The sequence below is a fragment of the Panthera uncia genome, chromosome A2 (assembly GCF_023721935.1).
Source record: "Panthera uncia isolate 11264 chromosome A2, Puncia_PCG_1.0, whole genome shotgun sequence".
Classification (NCBI taxonomy): domain Eukaryota; kingdom Metazoa; phylum Chordata; class Mammalia; order Carnivora; family Felidae; genus Panthera; species Panthera uncia.
In genome coordinates this window covers 88160139-88181706 of record NC_064816.1, presented here as the reverse complement: position 1 = coordinate 88181706, position 21568 = coordinate 88160139, and the positions used below count along the sequence as shown (strand labels likewise).

The 21568-nt window shown below is 40.8% G+C and overlaps 1 protein-coding gene across 1 annotated transcript; it reads left to right on the top strand.

The window, feature by feature from the left end:
* Positions 1-1007: 1007 nt before the first annotated feature.
* SRI (sorcin) lies at positions 1008-20295 on the top strand. Its single transcript, XM_049641393.1, has 8 exons — positions 1008-1115; positions 2111-2194; positions 4300-4369; positions 11466-11509; positions 12308-12455; positions 12714-12827; positions 14485-14543; positions 16128-20295. Exons 1-8 carry the CDS (start codon positions 1065-1067, stop codon positions 16152-16154), a joined length of 597 nt encoding a protein of 198 aa, XP_049497350.1. The 5' UTR covers positions 1008-1064; the 3' UTR covers positions 16155-20295.
* Positions 20296-21568: the final 1273 nt, after the last annotated feature.

The following is a 21568-nucleotide window of genomic DNA, read 5'->3' as shown; positions in this document are numbered from 1 at the left end:
CTCCAACATTTGTTAAATGTTTATGACTCAATTTTTCAGTGCAGCCTCCGTAGCAAATAATGTGAATGTTGCTCATCAGTGCATTTCTTAAAACGTTCAAATTCAGAAAAACATTCACGACTGAAATGACATGAAACCAAAAAAAAAAAAAAAAAAAAATCTCACACCTGAATTGCTCACATCAGACTGTTCAACGAGGGTGAAAAGAAAAATGCATGAAGAGAACCATTTCCTGAATCTGCCTAAAAGAATAGTTCTAACCTTTCACCTTCCTGAATATTTACCAGGGCACTCTTAGCTTGCCCTAAACTTTTCTTGTATACAAAGTGGCTGAGTAATTTTGGAGAAGGGGGATTGTTTCGCCTGAATCGTCAAGATAATTCGAACAACTCATTTTCTAAGAACCTGGGCGGGGTTGCCTTGCCAGTCAATGCCCTCCGTCCTCCCCAGGCCATATGACACCCAGCTTAACCAAGAGCTGACCGCGTCCCCTAGCAAGAAAACAGGCCGGTGTTCAGTGAAATGTGCAACCGCAAACCAAAGGCTCGCTTGCACACAGTTCCTGAAGTTTATTCCTGTTTTCCAAGGGCGTTTTCTTATTTTGATTTTCCAACGTCTCCTTCCCTCACAGGCATCTAAGAGCTGTCCTAATGCATCCAGCTCCTTCCCTGCAAAACTGCACTCCGCTTAGAGCCGAGCGGCCCAGACTAACGAAGTTGGTTAAAATGTTCAAAAGTATCAGAATATAGCCGAGTTAGGAAGAAATAAAGAACCCCCGAGGCACCGTACTGGTGTTGGAATGTGCCATTCGTTTCGCAGGGAGGAATGCCACCGGCGTGAACTGCGTCGCAGGTCCCAGGCACTTGCGGAAACCTGGCTTGGGCGCGACCCCGGCACAGGAAGCGCGGAGCCACGCGGTGCGCACGCAGAGGGCTGAGGCGGGAGCCGAGCGCCGAGCGGGAGGGGGCTCCGGCGCGCGTCCCCCGCCGCCCGCGTGGTGCGTTCCGGGGCGGCCCCGGCGGGAGGGTGAGGGCGGTGGCGGTGGCGGCGGCGCAGTCTGCACCATGGCGTACCCCGGGCACCCTGGCGCCGGCGGCGGGTACTACCCAGGCGGGGTAAGTGCAGCCCGCGCGGGCTGGTGGCCCGGGCGCAACCCTGGGACACCGCGGACGCCGAGAGGCCACGCTGGGCCACTCCGCCGGGGCGGCTCCGCGGGCGCCTCCCGCCCCCACCCCGGGCTTCTCCCGCCCCCACCCCGGGCTTCTCCCTGCCCGCTGCCTCGCCCCAGGCCGCTGCCTTCGGCCTCATCCTGGGGCTCCCTCCTTCTCCGCGTCCCTTCGCCCTGCGGGTGGCTGCGTGGGGCCGAGGCGCGGGTGGGCTTTGATCCAAGAAGCCCACCCTGTGACTTTGGGACACGCGGCGTGAAATTGTGTAAATTCGCTTCCTTCCCCTCCGGGTTTCCCCTGAGAGCAACAGCCATTTTAATCTCGAATGGCCCTGGGATCCACCTCCCATCTTTAAAAGAAAGTGGGATTAAAAGAGAAGTTGGGGAAAAGACCTCTAGAGTAAAAGCCTTCCGGGAGGAAGGCCGCCTCGCCGGGCGCCTGGGATGTGCGTCGTCGTGGGAACTGTTTCTGAAAAGGAATGTTCCTTCGCCGCGCCTCCTCGCCCAGGTGCTCGCCGCCAAATAGCCTAACCGAGACACCTAAGCACGGCCTAGGCTACACCTGTCTCAAAATGCTTCAAAACACCATAATCGTTGTAAAAGGAAAAGGAAGACAATTCCGAGTTCTGCCCTTAAGTTGCTTGCCTAGGCTGCATTTAATCAGTAACCTGCAGGTTAATTGGGATTTTGAAAGTTGCTTCGCTCATGCAGATGTCACTATTCGGGACATCTCATTTTGGTCCAAGCTGCCAGTTTTTACATTGTGATGGAGCGGGAATGAAAGAAAAGGGGTGGGATGATTGCAGTTAGAGCGTGCTGGTGGTGGGGAGGTGAACCATGGATGTGAAGGGCCGGCATTTGCCTAGCTTTGCACAAAGGCATTCAGTGGTGAAAGAATAACACTGGATTCAGTGGGATGATGCTTTTGTGTTTGTTGTTTTACAGTATGGAGGGGCTCCCGGAGGGCCTGCGTTTCCCGGACAAACTCAGGATCCGCTGTATGGTTACTTTGCTGCTGTAGCAGGACAGGTTAGCTTTTTCCGTTAATATTAAAGAATTGTCAGTCTTCATTTGTATTAGCTGTTGTTAGAGTGGCATGGAAAAAAGAACTCTCCTCTGGAAAAGAATCCCTTTGCTGGTGGAAAGAAAAGAAGAGAGAAAGAATGAAGTTTATAGTCAGTTACTTATTTCTGCATATTCAGAACAAATTAGGACAAAGTGTTACCTGTATTTATGTTAGTTCACTTCAAGACTAAATTTGTGATTGAATTAATGCCAGAATGAACAGAATAAAGGGCAATAAATATACTGTGAGGATCTGTAAAGTAGAAAGATGTTTTTAGAACGATGAATTGTCAGGGTCCATGGTGGTTTACAGAGAATAAATTCCAGATCTGGTGAACACAAACCCTTGTTAGTACGGTTTACAGACATGTGCGAGTAATCATGTAGTCAGATTCTAATGGTCGCTTTCTTTGGATTGAATTTGTTAATCAGTTACCCCCTGAGGAAATAGATACTTATGTTAAAAACTTACCAGCTTCAACATAAGAAAGTTACTTACTATTCCCTTACTATCAGGAAGTGAATCTTGTGCACAGTACTTTCTCTTTGATGCTGATGCTGTTACTAGGTCAGCTCTTCCATGTCCATATAAGGTGTTGTGGCTTGTTGACCCAGAGAGAGAATTAAGGTGGGCTCCTGGAGACCTTTGACTTCTCTATATTATGTGGTAGGACAGGCGGTGGTGTACATTGAGGAAGGACACTTCCCTAGTTCACCACGCCGCTGTGTATGGTAAATTCACTGCTGGTAGAACCCAGTCCTCTCCAGAAGGGATGTTTGCTCTTTTGTCTTGGCATTTACCTTTGTTTTGATCAAAAGCAAGAAACAGCACAGTCTTAATGTGAAGAAGCTGTAGAATATTATGGGATAAAAATTCAAGACCGCCTTGCAGAAAAGCATTCTAAGAACCATAGCTCAAGAAATTGAATGGAAAATTGAGTCCAAAACCGAAAGAGCATCCATTTAAGTATCTGCTTAATCGGTTAATGATCTGTATCTCTGAAACCACAAGACAGGGCAAAGCTCAAGACTTGTGTTCTTAGATTGCCTGTGCCTCCAGCCCTGTAAGTGACCCCACCTGCTTCGCTTGCAGCAGACTGGGCCTACACCTACATCAGCATAGCCATTGTCTTTCAAATTATTGATCCTGCTCTGCACTTAGAAGTTACAATCCTCATGGACGTGAGGGATTTAGGTATTTTATTTTTAAATCCCTAAAAACAACATATATCTAGTTGTGAACTTGGTTAGCCAATAAAAAGGCACTGGGAACCTGTATCTTCCAGATATAATTGTAGTTCTGAAAAAAACCATTCACCTCATCATAAACCAAGGGATCACAAAGGCCTCTGTTTTATCCAGACTTTATTCATGGATGTTAGCTTTGTATGCTGCTATGCCTTTACCACCCCCGCCCCCCACAAAAAAATAGCTAGAAAGAGGAATAAGACTTTAAAGCAACTATATAAATAATTTTAAATGCTTAAATGGCAGTTTCCTAGCTCAGACTAAAAGAAGAGTAGTTCAAGACAGAAACTAATTTCATTCACACATTAAAAAAAAACTTGTGTATCAGAAGAAGAAACTGAATTTACCTCAGTGTTTCATTAAAAAGACCAACCTTCCACTTGAAAATTTAATCCCAAATCTAATTGAGGAACTTAGAGGAATGATAAGAAGATAATGTTAATACTAAAGTAGAGGTGTAAGCAGCTTTCCAACCTTGTGAATTCGTATGTAATAATTATTTAAAATAGAGTCTGAAATTGAATGCCCACTTAAGTATCACGAAATGTATTTTGTTTGTTTATGGCCCTAAGTATGCATTTGTGGAAGAGGACTTAACTATTTGTTTTTCTTTCATTATTATTTTTGAAAGTAGAATTGGGAAAGGAATGCCTATGTTTGGAAGGCATTCTTTTTTCCAAAAAATAAAAAAGGTCTTACGCATGAAAATGCTCATTTTCTTTGTCATTGCTAAAATAATATACTGAAAGTGAACAAAGAACTAGAATGTACAAATCATTATTGTAATTTGTCTTCCTATTTTTTTTTTTTTTCTTCAAAAGGATGGGCAGATAGATGCTGATGAATTGCAGAGATGTCTGACACAGTCAGGCATTGCTGGAGGATACAAACGTAAGTTGACAATCCCACAGTACTCTTCTGTTTCGTATTTTAACTTCCTTATGATTATAGCCTCCAAGGAAATTGAGCTTTTCTGATCCAGCATAATTTAGAATTTCAAAAGCTAATTTTGGTTGTTTATTATCACAAAATGTGAATTTGAAAACAGCTGTTAATAAATCATTCTACACTACCTGCCCGTTTAGCGGGTCCATTGGATTTGGAACCTTTGGAAGCAATGAGATGGGCAGCGTGGTCTCCTTCACAGAGGACGAGGTGAGGTGCTCAAATGAAATCTGCTAGGTCAGGTGTCATTAATGACAGGAGCTAACATTTACAACTGACCATTTGCCAAGAGTTGACTGCCCTGAGGCTGATGGCACTTAGGACTTTGAGTGCCTGGTCCTGTGCAGCTGCTCCCCAAATGGCCTGTCCTGCACTCCCTAGTTCTGAGTGGTCAGTCCTGTCCCACGTTCCCCGCAGTGGCTGGTCCCCACCCCTGGTGCTCAGGAAACCGGTTCTGCATTCATGGGCTCTGAGCATGCTGCTGGCAACATGAGTGCTTGCCATGACATCCCCCAGGTCTTTCTTCATTTCTCTTTCTGCTTCAGAGAGTGTGGGCAGGCTATGTTGGAAGTGCCCTTCCTAATTTCTTAACTCTTTGCACTAGTCTTCCTTCTGGCCTCGTCCTCAGTTCTGCCACCTTATAATTCAGTGCTTACACCACCTTCCTGCCTTTTGAAAGAGCTCTTTGCCACGAGCTACAGATGGGGAATGATCACGGAAGTACTGCATCTTATCAGTGCCTCTCAACCTCCCATGTACATCCCACTTGCTTCTTTTCCAATCAGATCCTGACCCTGACAGATCCATAAGGTAGAAAGTAGTGTCTTGACTTGCCAACTTCTTTGCCTGTTGTTAATGGGTACAAAACATCAAATCAGAACCTGAGCTGTTGGTAAATTGTGAATTAAAATGCTCAAACTACAGGGGTGCCTGAGTGGCTCAGTTGGTTAAACGTCTGACTCTTGGTTTTGGCTCAGGTCATGATCTGTTGGTTTGTGAGTTCGAGCCCTGCATCAGGTTCTGCGCTGACAGTGCAGAGCCTGCTTGGAATTCTCTCTCTTTGCCCCTACTGCGTGATCTGTCTCTCTCAAAATAAATAAATAAACTTTAAAAATAAAATGCTCGAACTAGAAGTCACACATGAAGATTTATGGTCGCATTTTCTTTGACTGTTTGACATGGCATATTTACTAGATGGCTCTCTTAAACTATTTGCATTTCTATTTTTATCCTTTGTATTATATGACTTAAGTATCCTATTAATATTTCCTAGTTGGAGGAATTAATATGAAAGAGGAACCGTTTGCATTTCTCATTTAATCTGGTCCTAAACAAAAGAAGCACTTTCTAGATTTGGGAATTTTTTTTTTTTTTTAAGTGTTGTAGGGAATACATTTAAAGTGTTAAATGTTAACCTCAAGCAGTTGGAGCTAGTGAACATAGCAGGTTTAATAGGGTTTATGAAAGTGAGCTGTGTAGCAACATAAACTATTACTCTGTACCCTTTCAGTAGAAGAGGTGTGGCAGGTTTTAAAATCTGACTAACAAATGGGCTGTATATCCTGGGAGAACAGTCCTTTTAAAAATTTCATATGAGGAGGCGCCTGGGTGGCTCTTGTCAGTTAAGCGTCCGACTCTTGGTTTCAGCTCAGGTCATGATCTCATGGTTCGTGGGTTTGAGCTGTGCATAGTTTCTGTGCTGATAGTGCAGAGCCTGCTTGGAATTCTCTCTCCCTCTCTCTCTGCCCCTCCCCTGTTCATGTTCTCACTCTCTCTCAAAATAAATAAACTTAAAAAAATTTTTTTTTAAATTTCGTGTGAGAAAATCATGTTTAGTGATGGCCGTAGAGCAGTGAGTTATAGGGAAGACATTTCCTGAGTCATCAGAGCCATGTGATTGAATTAATTTGCTTACCATCCTCTGGTTGTGGAGGCTGTAATAAATCACAAAACCATCCTGCTTGTGAAGTGTCACAGTGAGTTTCATGATACAGAAATTGTACAGCCATTGGTGTTTTTTAAACCCAGCTTCCAAACCAAAAAGTACAGGTGGAGGTGGAATGAGGAACAGAGAGTATTCCAGCCTAGTTCCTATAGTCATCTTCTCCAGCTTAAAAGGAACCGGTCATACTCAGAAGTGGAGTTGATAAGAAACGTTGCTCTAGTCTGTAAGATAGTAATTCAGCTTCTTTTTTTTCCCCTTGAGTGTAGCCGTTACTCTATGGTAAGGCTGAGAGAAACAACTGAAGGTAATGTTTTCCTGCTAGGTCCATTACATTTTGGATTTCTACTAGAAGAAAAGATGTATGAGGCATTTTAGTAGAATGAACAGGAGAAGGGAGAGAGTAAAAATAAAATTATCAAAGACTCTTGAAGCTATTTAAAATGGAATAGCACTAGTATTTCTTGGGACACCTAGGTGGCACAGTAGGTTAAGCGTCCAACTCTTGGTTTCGGCTCAGGTCATGATCTCACAGTTCGTGAGTTTGAGCCCCATGTAGGGCTCTGCACTTAACAGCACAGAGCCTGCTTTGGATTCCCTTGTCTCCCTCTTTCTTTGCCTCTCCCCTGCTCACACGTGCTGGGTGTGCACGTGTGCTCTCAAAGTAAATTTTAATAAATAAAAGCAAACTATTTCTGGAGAAAAATAAAATTAAAATTGAGCAAGAGATTTCCCTACCCAAACTTCTGTGACATCAGTGTTCTAGTTCATTAGAACTGTCTGGAATAGTGAATTTTCTCTCATTCACTTTTGTTCCCTGCCCATCACATTTCCTCTTTTAAACCCTTCTCACAAAAGATGACCAGATTTTTGGGCTTCCTGACACATCCTCTAACCTGTTAGTTTCTTCTAAAATTCTTTGGTAGCTCCTTGGTACCTGTAAAACAAAACCTAAACCCTTAGTAGGAATTCAAGATCTTCTAATGTAGCCTCATCAAGCCTCCCACTTACTTTGCTTGGCCTGAACTTTCCTGATACACTTTGCTTATGCTGGTCCATAGCACTACTTAACTGTCCCCAAATGTCCCTCATCTTTCCTGTCATTCAAGGCTTGACTTAAATGCTGCTGCTTCTGTGAAGTGCTTCTTAGTAGGAAGGAGCCTCCTGCTCCTCAGTACTTCCTGGTACTGCTTACTGTCTCCATTATGGTTCACCACTCTCTACCTTGATTAGAGTGGCATGCATGCATGACTTCTCTTTTCCTTAGACTGTCAGCTAGGGCAGGATCCAGTTTTTAATTTGTATCTCCAATGTTCTTGGTATCCTGGGCCCTGTACATAATGAGTACTTAACAGGCATTTGTTGAATTAATGAGTATGGAAGATTTCCTAAAATGGAGAAAGCATAGCTCTGTACCCTTATTGGTATTTTGACTTATGATTTGTCTTAAGGTATTATATAGTCCTTTTAAGTATCCGTAAAAATGAGATTTTATTTTTAAAAACCTATCCTGCGTATACTGGTTGAGGGGAGTGTATAGCTGTCTACACAGGGATGAGGGGTCCTATCTATTCAGCTGTCTAACCAACACATTTTAATGGATACCATCACGTGCAAGGTGCCAGGCTGTGCACCCACAAGTGGTGCCTGTGGGACACAGTGAAAAGTGCTGGGATAAGTGAAGTAGAGAGGCTGTGGGCCCACATAGGAGAGGCACATAACCCAGAAAGTGGTCAGGAAAGTTTTCCTTGCAGAACTGATGCCAAACTGAGGAGAAATGAAAGTCAAGCGAAACCAGGCAGATCAAGAAGTGAGAGGGATAAAGGGCAGTTGTGCCCCAGGCAGATAGAACAGCATGTACTAAAGACCCACAGGTAAGGGGAAACATGTGCATGTGCAGTCAAAGAACTGGGAGAAATTGGCCGTGAAGATGGAATGTGAACGTTGAATAAAGAGCAGGAAATTAGCTGGACTGGGAACATATGCATATGACTTCATATGCCACTTAGGTGCTTGGACTTCATCCTGACAGCAGTGCAACATGTCTACTGGGTTTTGTATAGAAGAGCACGTACTGTTCTGGATGTAGCATAAAAACCAAATTGCGGGGCATGGGTATGGGGGGTGTGGAGCACGGGGAGTCAGGGACACCTGTTAGGTGGCCATTGGAGTCATCAGGTGAGTAAAATACTTCCTAAACCAGGGAAGTGATTGTGGAACTGGAAATGGATAGGTCCTAAAGCAATTTAGAAGGCGATTGAGGGGCGCCTGGGTGGTTCAGTCAGTTGAGCATCCGACTTCAGCTCAGGTCATGATCTCGCAGTTTGTGAGTTTGATCCCCACATCATGCTCTGTGCTGACAGCTCAGAACCTGCTTCAGATTCTGTGCCTCCCTCTCTCTCTCTACCTCTTCCCACCTTGTGCTCTGTCTCTCTCTCTCAAAAATAAACATTAAAAAAAGAAGAAGAAGAAGGTGATTGAATATCAGGGGACAGGGAACTGGGGACACTCCCTGGTTTCTGGCTTGGGTGACTGAGTGGATGGAGATGTTACTTGTAGCTCTTGGGACACAGGGAAGCTGTCTGCCTTACAGCCCCTCAAAATCCTTGACTTAAAGTCAGACACAAGTGGATCTGCCTCTTGGTTGACAGGCCCTCTAGAGCATTGGTTCCTAAACTTGAGCTGTGTCAGCATCACTGGATTGCTGAGCCCTGTCCTAGAATTTTTCATTTAGAAGGTCTGAGGTAAGACCGGAGAATTTGCATCTGGAACAAGCTTCCAGAAGATTCAGGTGGTCCAGGTCCACCAGCTGTTTTTATGTGAAACTAAATCACCTGGGGATCTTATTTAAATGCAGATTCTGATATTTTTGGTGTAGGTTAAAGGCCAAGATTCTGTAATTCTAAAAGGTCCCAGATGATGTTAACATGGCTGGTCCAGGAATCACACTTTGAGAAGAACAGTGGTCTCAACCTTGGCTGCTCACTGGAATCATTGAGAAGCTTTAAAAAAAAAACAGTCATGCCTTGGTTCCATGCTCAGGGATTCTCATTTAATTGCTCTGTGGTGATGGTGACAATACTGTATTGTATACTAGAAAATAGCTAAGAGAGTTGATCTTAAAAGTTCTCATCACACAGACGAAAAAGTTAACTATGTGAAGTGATGGATGTGTTAAATAACCTAATTATGGTTATCATTCTGCAGTATGTGCATATATGAGATCATTACATTATACACCTTAAACTTACAGAATGTTATTTGTTAATTATATCTCCGTAATGCTGAGGGAAAAAAAAACTGTTCTGTGGTGCAGCCCCAGTACTAGGATCTTTTAAAGCTTCTGGGTGATTCTGATAAGCACCCGGGATTGAAAACCATTGGTCTAGATCAGAGAGACTTCGTGCCTCCACACAACTTAAAAGTCAAAATGAAGAATCAACCAACTCTTTCTCAAAAGTGTGTAGAAGCGTTGCTTCCTGTCACCTCAGAGACCTGTATCTGTGGATTAGATGGAGTTTGAAGGGCCAAAACAGAGATAGTCCTCCACCTTTTATTTCATGTTCCAGAGTATGCCAAACACAGGAATCTGTTAAAAGTGGAAAATTTATAGTTTATACTGTTTGGAAACACTACAGTACTGAGAGTTAGCTCAGATGTATTTGAAATTCAGTTTGTTGGAGATAAAAATGAAGCTAGTAAGAGCTGTAAAAATGTTAGTTCTGTGTGCCTCTCAACAAACTTGCAGAATTTATGCCAGCTTTGCCCACCTGACCTTTGTCCCTTCTGCCTTCTAGCCTTCTAGCTTCTTTGTAACTATATATTTCCCCAGTCATTGATTCTCATGAACAGAATGGAAGATGCAAGGAATTTTTTCTTTATATTTGCTAATGTTTAGGTAGGTCATCAGTAGGCCCATTAACTAGTAAATATATTCTAGTGTGTTTTTCTTAGTGTCGTATAGAAATGTCCTCAGAATATATTCAAGCTGTACAAAAACTCAAAAGGCTTCCAAATCGTGGTCATCACTGAATTGGTTATTATATCGTATTCCAGAGTGCTCTTACTTAACACTGTTCTAGCAAGCATATTTATCTGGTTTCGTATATAAACTTACTGTATATAAAAAGGTGTCATAAGCTATATGAGGTAGGAGGTAATTCAGTGTGTGACATTAAAGGGGAAAGAAAGGTAAACAAATGAACTAGTGACACAGAACAAACAAAACCAGCAATTGATAGTCAGGAGTAGAAATGTAGTAACCCTACCTTCCCACTCACCATGGTGAATATAATACATTATGGTTCATTATGGTGAATTAAACTCACTATATTACAGTTTCAAAGGCAAAAAAGTATATAAAACTCTTTTAAAAAGACTATATTAGCAGCACCTGAGTGGCTCAATTGGCTAAGTGTCCGACTTCAGCTCAAGTCATGATCTCACAGTTCGTGGGGTCGAGCCCTGTGTTAGGCTCTGTGCTGATAGCTCAGAGCCTGGAGTGTGTTTCAGATTCTGTGTCTTCCTCTCTCTGCCCTTCCCCCGCTTGTGCTCTGGCTCTCTCTGTCTCTCAAAAATAAATAAATGGTAAAAAAAATTTTTTAAGACTGTATTATAGAAAATGTATGCCTATCTAAGAACAGAGATAATTATTACGAACTTCCATGCACCTGTCACCCAGCTTCAACAATTATCAGTGTGTTGTTATTCTTAGTTCATGTGTAATCCTGTCTGTTTTCTTTTGAAGCTCATTCCAGATATCTTAACATTCATTTCATCTACAAATAACTTCAGTATATACGTTTCTAAAAGATAAGGACATTTCCCTCACCAACTTCAAAGCCATTATCATACCTAAAAATATTAATAGTACAATGCAATACTTTTTTTAAAAGATTTCTATTAAAGTTATTAAAATCAAATTTGGGTTCTGCAAGGAATCCCCTCTATCTGGAAAAAATCTGCTTCAAAACTCCCATGTTGTTTAGCATATAAAAATAAGATTGTGTAAATAAATAGTCATTTTCCTAATTAAAATTTGAATGTATGCAATATAATGTGAATTTTTGAAACTATTATGTGCTTTTTTTGATTTAACAGCTTTTAACCTGGAGACTTGTCGGCTTATGGTGTCAATGCTGGATGTATCCTTTACTTTGATTGATGTCTAGAGTGTTTTTTTCTGATCACCCTCCCCCCCCAAAAAAAATTCTTCCTAAAAGAATTTATCTAGGAATTAATACCCAGTAAACACAAGATGACAGATGACCACAAAAAAAGTTTTCTGAAATCATTAGCTTTTAAGATGTAGTTTGGTGTGAAAAAGGAAAGGAGCTCAGTAAATAGAATGTTGGTTCCTCAAGAATTCAAGGAAGCATCAGAGAACACCTATAGAAATCAGAGTGGCCTGGCAAGGTTTTTTGCTTTAACAGTGAGCTATGCATGATTCATACCTGACCTTCAGGCGGTGGAATTTCTCACATCACAGTTACTGCACTCAGGTTAGCTAGTGGTGACCCTGCAGTGCCTTTCATCCCACCTCATTTTCCAAAAGTGAAAACCCTGGGTCTGGAAGGGCCCAGCAAAGGAATGTTAAAGCCAAGACCCCAGGACCCTAGCAGCATCGCCTGGGGCGCCCAGAAAGTGCAGCACAGTTCCAGGAACTCTGTTTTTTACCTGTGGCTCAAAGTGGCCACATTATTTCATTGTAATCACCTCACATAGATTATCTTTTTCCCACAGTGGAAATACGTACTCAGCTTTTCTCCCTAGGCCCTTTTTATTATCTCATTGGAGTATGTTTTTATTATATCACACTAAGAAGAACATACAACATTTTTAACCTTTTTAGCAGAAAGATCATTATATTCCCTTATCCTTGATCTTGAATCGTTACAAAATGTTACAAAATAAAGATACTCTAATCCTTGATTATAATTCAGAGAGATATGTCAGGCACAATGGGTTTCAATGAATTTAAAGAACTCTGGGCCGTGCTGAACGGCTGGAGACAACACTTCACCAGTTTTGACAGTGACAGGAGTGGAACAGTGGACCCTCAAGAACTGCAGAAGGCCCTAACCACAATGGGTGGGTATGGCTAACTTGAGCCACCTGGTCGGCATAATTCTGTGTTAATTTCTAAAACTAAGTGCTATGGGAAGGCAGTTTCTGATTTCTAGAAGAAGTGTATATTCATAATTACATGATACACACATAGTTGCTAGTGTGTATTCGTAATTAAAATGAGTGTGCCCCCTGTCTGAAAAAAATTGTGCTTGATTATTTTCAACGGTCTTCTTGTAATCCTTTCACGTTTTTTTCACTGGGTGATTTTCCTTCCTTCAGGATTTCGGTTGAGTCCCCAAGCTGTGAATTCAATTGCAAAACGATACAGCACCAATGGCAAGATCACCTTTGATGACTACATCGCCTGCTGTGTGAAACTGCGAGCTCTGACAGGTGTGTTCTTTGAGATGGTGTCTCTCCAAGGGCCAAGAAGACACAACTTGCATGACATTTCATTTTCAGTGTTCTGAACTTCTTTTGTCCCTGATCACTCTTTCCACCCCCCCTCATTTCAATGGCTTTTTTAACACTGCTATTGAACCTATCTAGCAGAGTAATTGTGTTTTTTGTTTTCAGAAATTCTTTCAGATTAGTGGTAATCTGCCATTAAAATAATCTTAACTTTCACAAAATATTCCAAAATATGATAAGCTAATTTGTGCACTTTTGATCAGAGTATGAGTAGTATTCTGTGATTTCTCCCTATAATGTAGATATGTGAAGAGAGTAAAATTACTCATTTGTAGCTCTCTTTCCTAAGTCCTCTTGTTGGAAAGTAATTTTAAATGGTAGTCATTTAAATGGTAGTGATATTAAATGGTAGAACGTACTTCTTAGATGAGGCTATATTAGTAATCTCTACTTTTCTATCCCCTCTTTCTTTTGTATATTTTTGTTGTTCCAGTCTTCTCTTTAGTCTTTTTTACTCTTTTTAAAATGTGGTTTTGTAAATTTTTTTTTTTTTTTTGCATCCTAACAAAAATTTGCGGTCAGTTTTTTTAATTTAAATTCAAGTTAGTTAACTTACAGTGTAGTAGTAGTTTCAGGAGAATTTAGTGACTCATCACTTACATATGACACCCAGTGTTCATCCCAACAAGTGCCCTCCTTAATGCCCATCACTCATTTAGCCCATTCCCCCTACCCATCTCTCCTCCAGCAACCCTCAGTTTCCGTATTTAAGAGTCTCATGGTTTGCCTCCCTCTCTGTTTTTTTCTTATTTTTCCTTCCTTTCCCCTATGTTCATCTGTTGTGTTTTTTAAATTCCACATATGTGTAAAATCATATTACATTTGTCTTTCTCTGACTTATTTCACTTAGCATAATATACTCTAGTTCCATCCACGTTGCAGGTAGCAAGATTTCATTCTTTTTTTTTTTTTTTTTTTTTTTTTTTTTTATTTTTGGGACAGAGAGAGCATGAACTTGGGAGGGGCAGAGAGAGAGGGAGACACAGAATCGGAAACAGGCTCCAGGCTCCGAGCCATCAGCCCAGAGCCTGACGCGGGGCTCGAACTCACGGACCGCGAGATCGTGACCTGGCTGAAGTCGGACGCTCAACCGACTGCGCCACCCAGGCGCCCCTCATTCTTTTTGATTATTAAAGTAAATTCTTTTCAATAGCACAGAGCTCAGATAGGTGAAATATTTTATTACAGCCCGTTTGTCATATTAGGGACTCCCATCTATCCATTTCCTAATTAAACATTATCTATGTTATTAACAAGTTTGAAATTCTGTGTTTTCATCACAATTAAGTAATGGCCTTGGAGGTCATATGGCTTTTACTGACTTTGGGATAAGATGCTTTCATCCAGCTGCACATTGAAAAAGACAGTTGACTAACTTCTACATTGTTGTATTACTTTGTTGTTTATTAAATTTATTCATGTTCATTGTAGTTGGCTTCTTTGCTGTGGTCTTTTGTTTATGTTAGCTGGTTTTACAACTCACATGTTTCTACAGTTTGAACCCAATGCCAAAATAAGTAACTATTGTGATTTCAGATGTTACAAAAATAACCATAAATTTTACTGTGGTGTTTTACAGACAGCTTTCGAAGACGGGATACTGCTCAGCAAGGTGTTGTGAATTTCCCATATGATGATGTAAGTCTCCATAAATTCACAATTGGGCATCCCTTTTGAAGTTAGCCATTAAGAGCATCTTAAGGATGCAGAGTAATGAAGGATTAAATGATCAGGAGTTACCGTTCAAAATTTATCAGTTTCATTTATTATTAGTCTTACTCATAGACCACTGTTTGATTCGCATTAAAAGACTTGGTTCAAAGCCCAAATGGTCTCACTTGCTGGTAGGGTCACTTAGGCAGGTTTCTTCATTGCTCCAAGACTATTTGAGGAGAGGAAGTAGTAATGCCTTCTTCCCTGGGCTGTTGTGAGATTTCAATCAGAAATGTCCCTGAAAACACCATGCAGATATTGCTGTTTTTGGCTTCATTGAATAAATATCTCAGTCACTGAGAAGTAAATTTAACAACACCCATGTTCTTCATTGAGGCTATAAAGCACAAACTTAAGTTGCAATTTAAAACAATGTATTTACTAAACAGCCACACTAAATGTGATAGGACAAGGCAAGGCCACGTAACCAATGTGAACATAGCCAGTTGTCATCTCTGATGGCATTAGCTGAATACACATAACTAGGGAGATGCTTAGTTGTTCTTCTATTTTTTGGTCAGCTATGGACTTTAAAAAATTGCTTTCAGAATAGCAGTCACTGTGATAACTGAATGTTCTAAAAAAGGTTTCTCTGCTACAAAATGCAAGGATGCACATATTTTCAGTTTGGCAGCTGCCACAGTTCAGATCATTTAAAAAGGCTTATGTGTAAGTATGTTTATTTCTTCTGCTTAAAGGTGTGTTTTCATTAGTGTGTATTAGTGTCTCGGGTGACAGTCCTGTCATTCTTTCCAAAGATGGAAAAGCAGCCTATGGAGTGGAAAGTGCATGGACTTTGGCCTCCGATGGGCCCTTAGGAGATTTTAAATGTTCCCTTTTATCTGAAAGTGATCATTAGCTTGGCCTTGTAGGAATGCTGTAGGGATTAGCATACACAGTGCCTCACTGGTGTCGGAAGAATGAGAAAGAAAATTGATAGAAAAGCAGAGTGTTGGTGTTTATGTGAAGCAAATGTTTCACAGCAAATGCTGATGCCTCTCAACTTGGGTTTCTGAATTGCAGAGGAAAGGTCATATATTCCGTTTCTGTGTATACACATACTTGCATGCTAGGATTTATTTGCAATTAAGCAGATTTTAAGGGCATAACCTATTTAAAAGGTGCTGGTGCCAGAGCAGTGGGGTACTACTGTGTAGTTTGGAGGTCCCCAGGTGGTTTAACAGTATCAACTGTTATTTCTGAGTGGGTACCTTTTACCATGACCATTACCATTTCTAGAGTCTGAGATATTTGGAATTTAAATATTCGTTATCCATTGAAGTAAAGTCTGCTTTCTGTAAGAAGAGAAACCCACTCGATTTTCTATTAGACTGCTTCCCCTACAAACATGAACCTTTCTGTCTATCATGTACTTTTATTTTAGAAATGGATGTTTCTTGATCCATAATTCAATTTAGGAAAACAAAATGTAAACTGCCGAAAAATAAACTAGGGTGTACTCAGTGCCACAATGTGTGCAGGGTAACGTGGACTTGGTCTCTCTTTCAGTTTATTCAGTGCGTCATGAGTGTTTAAATCAAGAGGAAGCTGCATGAACATAACCGACATTCCGACTGGAGTCCTCTTTTGCCTTTGCCTTCAGTAACGTGTGTAACTTGCATCACTGCTTTTCCTTAAGGGCCGTCATAAACGTTTATTACTTTATGTACAACTGAAGTTTTTAGTATTGATAATAAATTCTTTGGAATTTTACTAATACAAGATCGGGTCTCTTATACCATTTACAACTTCGTTGAGCCATTGTCAGTGATGCCTTATTTTGTTGCTGAGCCTCTTTTATGTAAATTTCAGCATGCAAAATGTTTAAGGCACATTATGTATTTTTCATTGTAAGATACTTTAAAATCTTCCCATCAGACTATATTGTTCTTATCTTTCCTAGAAGAGATTTTACATGGTATTGAAGGCCTTATGTGTGGAGTATTCTTATCATGTAAATGATTTATACCCTCTTGGATGCAGGGAAAAAAACAACGAAAAACCATGATAATCCATGTCAGGCTTCACCTTAGTGGAAACTTAAGAACAGGCTTTAAGGCTTACACATTTTTGATGGCCACACAATTGGACAGGGAGCATGAGTGATTATTTTCTGCCTCTTTAACACCTGTTGAACCATTTGAGTGGCAAATACTATCTGTCACCAAGTTTGTTTGTCATCATCCACCTAGACCTTTATTAACTGCACTTAAAAATCTTGTAAATTATGGACTTAACTATGTAAAAAAAGAAAACTGATGGAAAGAAACCTAAGGGAATATATGAAAATATTAACTATGGTCATTTTTGGCTTATGAGATTCTAGGTGATTTGAATTTCCTTGATAGATTTTAGTATTTTCCAAGTTTTCTATAATGTGTGTGCTTTCCTTCTAAAATCAGAAGATAATTTTTAAAATATTGATAGATCCATTTTGATAGGCCATGCATTCACACTCACATTATAAAATATACACAGAAAAAGGACTGGAAGAGAGGACCAAGATATTGATGTTGCTACCACTGGCAGTCAGGGTCATGAGTTCATTTTCTTCCTTCTTACTGTTGTTCCAAATAATCTCTGATAAGCAAGTATTGCATTTATAATGGAAGACTTTTTTTTAATTTTTAAACCACGTGCTTTTAAGTAGGATCTGGAGTCCAATACCGGCTGTGTCTCTTCCTGAATATGTAAATTAATCATCTCAGATAATCTCAGAGCCTCAGTTTCCCCATCTTTGCAAAGGAGATTAATACTCCATGGGATAGGTCTGAACATGAAAAAGTGTGTTGGTTTAATAAGCACCAATAAAGTTTCCGTTTCTTGGATTTAAAGCTGGTCTGGTTTGCTCTTTTTTGCGAGAGAGCACAAGAGGTGAAACATGATGCGGTTGGCCTATTTTCTCCCTGCCAGCAGAATATCTGTCTTATTTTAGGGCTCCAGTGTGATAGCTACCATTCAGATGATCAATTATTTGTCACCAATGAGAAAACATTTCTAAGCATCTTCAGCCTCATTTCACTTGGTTATTTTTTCAAATATTGCTAAAGTATATTAAATTTATAAATATTTAGCCTTAAGTGTGTCAAGTATTCACACCTGGACTACATATGTGAGGCAGCCTGCTTTATATTACACAGTGTCTCTAGGTTTCACTCCAGATACACTGTGAGACCATAAACCTTGGCTTGAGCCTGAGCTTTCTAGCAAAGGGCTAAGGAAGGGTCAGAGGACCAGGAGGCAGAGAACTCATTGTTAAAGCCCCAGTGCCTGCTGTTTGATTCAGACTCACTAGGATCCCACGAGGAAGGGATAGTTAAAGGAAATGGTCATTTCCTGGGTGACCCTAATGTGATAAGGAAGAAGGCCTACACTAGCCCAAAGTTACAGACCATGTTTGAACTATCCTCCTGCTCTGGTAAGTCCCACAGGGTGCTGCATCAATCATGGTTCTGAATTTGCTTTTTGGATAAATGCTCAAGTATTGCAAAACCGTGTCTCTTGAAACATTCAATTACTTCAGTTTTAATTATTGATACCTTGTAGCAATCTCCTTATCTCTTCCACTTTTGCTTTCATAGTGTCTTTCCAAAAGTGTGGAGCCTCGTCTTCAGTATGTCCCCACAGTTAGAACGTTTCCTTCCCCTTGACAAATTTGACATATCCATCCGTGTTCTTCAATTACAGCCAAAGTCTTCATTACAAGTGAATCTCGGGTTGCCTTATTCCTATTTTATGTTGGGTTCTGTGTTTCATTCACTATATACTTCCAGTGTAGTCTCACCAATTCTTAAAACTGTTTCTTGATCTGTTCTTCTTAAAAGCATCTAGCTGGAGTATGGTCAAGCTGTGAGCCCGAGCTTGACCACTTCAATTATTTAGAGATGAAGTTCCTCAAAAAATGCCAACTCATCTTTGGAGATCATGTGAGTTAGTCTTGTGTTTCAGGAGATTCATGATTTATAAAGTACCTATATGTAACCAGTTTTGACGCACTCCATTGGAATGTGGCTGCAGAAGCCGGATTTATACCACAGCAGCCCTATATAATTAACCACAGTCCTCTCTCCCTTTGAGCCAAAGTGGAGGTGAAACTGCATTTCAGCATGATGCTCCAGGTGGTACTGTCTGTCCATGAGAGGCACGTGAGCTAAAACTTGTGCTATCCCAACTAGACTTTGCTTTTGCTCACCTGAGTGTGTTACTGTTTCAGTGTTCATCTGAATTCTTCTATGCCTAAAATACTACAAATACAAGAAATGGAGCTATATGTAATCCTAAATTTTTTTAATCTAATAAACATACAAACTCTAGTCAATGACTTCTGTTATCCTCACGTTAAAACTACTTTGGGGGTGCCTGGGTGGTTCAGTTGGTTAAGCGTCTGACTTATGCTGAGGTCATGATCTCACTCTCCAGGAGTTCGAGCCCTGCATCGCACTCTGTGCTGACAGCTCAGAGCCTGCAGCCTGCTTCAAATTCTGTGTCTCCCTCTCTCTCTGTCCCTCCTCCACTCCTGCTGTCTCTCAAAAATAAACATTAAAAATAATAATTAAAAAAAAACAGTAGTCTGACTACTTACAACTACTTTTTTCCTCAGCAGACTGTGAGCTGAAGGCAAGGAAACAGCAGGTGTCAAGGTTAAGACCAGAGGATGAAATGGCTCTGTGAGAGACAAACAGCTAGGTGGACCAGTGTTTTAGGCAGTGAATCTCCTGAACCTAAGCCAAGTGCATCCAAAGCCCAATGCTTTAGAGTCTAACACAGGTGAGCTTATTCTATTAAATAAGCACCACTGCCCGGGCTCTGGGTCAGGATTCAGGAAACAGATCCATGTTAGGGTCAGAGAGGAAGTGCTTATGAGGCAAGGCAAGTGGATAACGGGAGACTCCACCTGTCACTCAGCTGAGGAAACTGTCCAACAAAGTGAGCAACCAGGCTTTGCTACAGGATCTCTGTACTTCTCATGCTTCTGAAAGAAACCACGATCGGGAGAAAAAACAGGATTAAAGGGAGTCAGGCATCAAAATAACATAAAATCTTTTATTGAAAGTCACTTTATTGATGTTACAATGAGCGTAACATAGAAAACTGTGGTATCTTTTTAGCTTCAGAAGTGAATACAAATAAAATTGTGCCAGAAATTTGAACCTCAAGTTACAGTGACCTTTAAAAACAGTTAAGGTTTTTGTATACCTACAATATAAGAACAACTTGATAATTTGAACAGCCATAAAACACATCACGCTTGCTCAGGAAAGCAGTTGCCATAAACATTTCAGTTGGTGATTGCCAAAACCCAATTTTTAAAATAGCTTAAGACCTGAAGTGCAGAGGAGCAGAGAGAATATATTAAAATGAAGCCAATCTTAGGTATATACACAGGATTACCTGGTTACCAAAAGTGAAATCATGCCGATAATAACACTTCCCCACGAAGTGGCTTCCACTATCTGTAGATGGACATCACCCCTTAAGATGATGGTTGTGGAAAACACTAGCGCAGACCTACCTTGGCTAACATATAAGCTGCTATGTTTAGTTAGAATGCCCAGTTCCTAAAAGAAGTTGTCTTTTTGGGATGCTAGATTGGAGGGTAAGTCTCTTCCAGCAAGTTTAAAAAGGACATACGTGCTTAGTTATCCTGAATAAACCTTTTGTTAAGCACTTTAGAAGTTAGTGTTAAAAAAAAAAAAAAAGTTTCCCATATAAAACAAAGGTGTTGGGTCATTTTTACCCATTAAAAAGACTGGCTGTAGAATCACAGATTTTGTGCTAGATTAGAAAAGAAAGTGGGGTTTCTAATCAGGCAGTGATATACATGTATAATTTAGCAAGAACTCTTGTATCATAACTGAATAAATTATTAATTCATATCAGCACTTTCCATAATGTGTTATCTGGTATAACTTAGCACCGCTATGTTTAAAGATTTGGGGGCTATTTGCATTATTTTAGAGTTTGACCATTACAACACAAAAAACCCACATCTGACACTTTTTTAACTTGAGAGGAAAATGTCCTTTTCTTCATAAACTCTTTGAAAACTTTACTGATGATTTTGTAAGTGCATTATCTTAAGATTGCTAGTCTCATTGTATGCCTTTTTGTAAAAAAAAAAAAAGAAAGAAAGAAAAAAAACCCCACCCTACATTTTCCCTGGTTTTGATTTTAGGGATACTTAAAAACATGAAATAATGGTGCCCTGGAGCAAAACTCTGCCAGCCTTGAAGTATGTCTCCATTCAATACAGGTTTTATGAACAATTCAATAGGGACACACTGAGCAAGGGTGACAGGCCCAACATGTACTGGGCCCATAAAGTATTTATAGAGCCAACACTCAGTAAAACTGCAAAGTATACCAGTCTGTTGTAGGCACTCAGCCCCTCTGTCCCCACCACACCCCCAGTGATCACCTTCTGCACACCTGGCTTCTGGGTTCATGTGCGTCTCCATTCTGCTCCTGTGTCAAGACTAAATACCCCGTGACCTCCCAAGGCTCACTACTTTCTACCCCCCCTCCATCCTGAAATATACCCGAGGACCAATCTCTTAGTGACTTCTAAATGTTGCATAATCCATGCCCAGTTGCCAGTGAGAGAAGACTAAAGGTGCCTCTCTTCCTCCTATTCTTCACCCTGTGGTTCTCCCCAGTGCCAGTTTAGCCAAGAAGGGACTTACCTCCATGACAGTGAGGAGAAAAGGGCTGGCAAGCTACTGAAGAGGAGTAGGAAGGGTTTGGAAGCATCTCTCAGACTCCGTAGGGAGGATGCTTACTGTTTGTCAGGCCCTGGAGATAAAGGACAAAAATGCCAGGCAGGTTTTTGTTTTTGAATGTTTTGCTTTTCTACTTATAAACTGAACCAGATGGTGCTCCATGTTAGGGGCTCTGACAAAGCCATGAATAAAACATGAAGAGAAATACTATGCCCTGATTTCTAAAGTCCT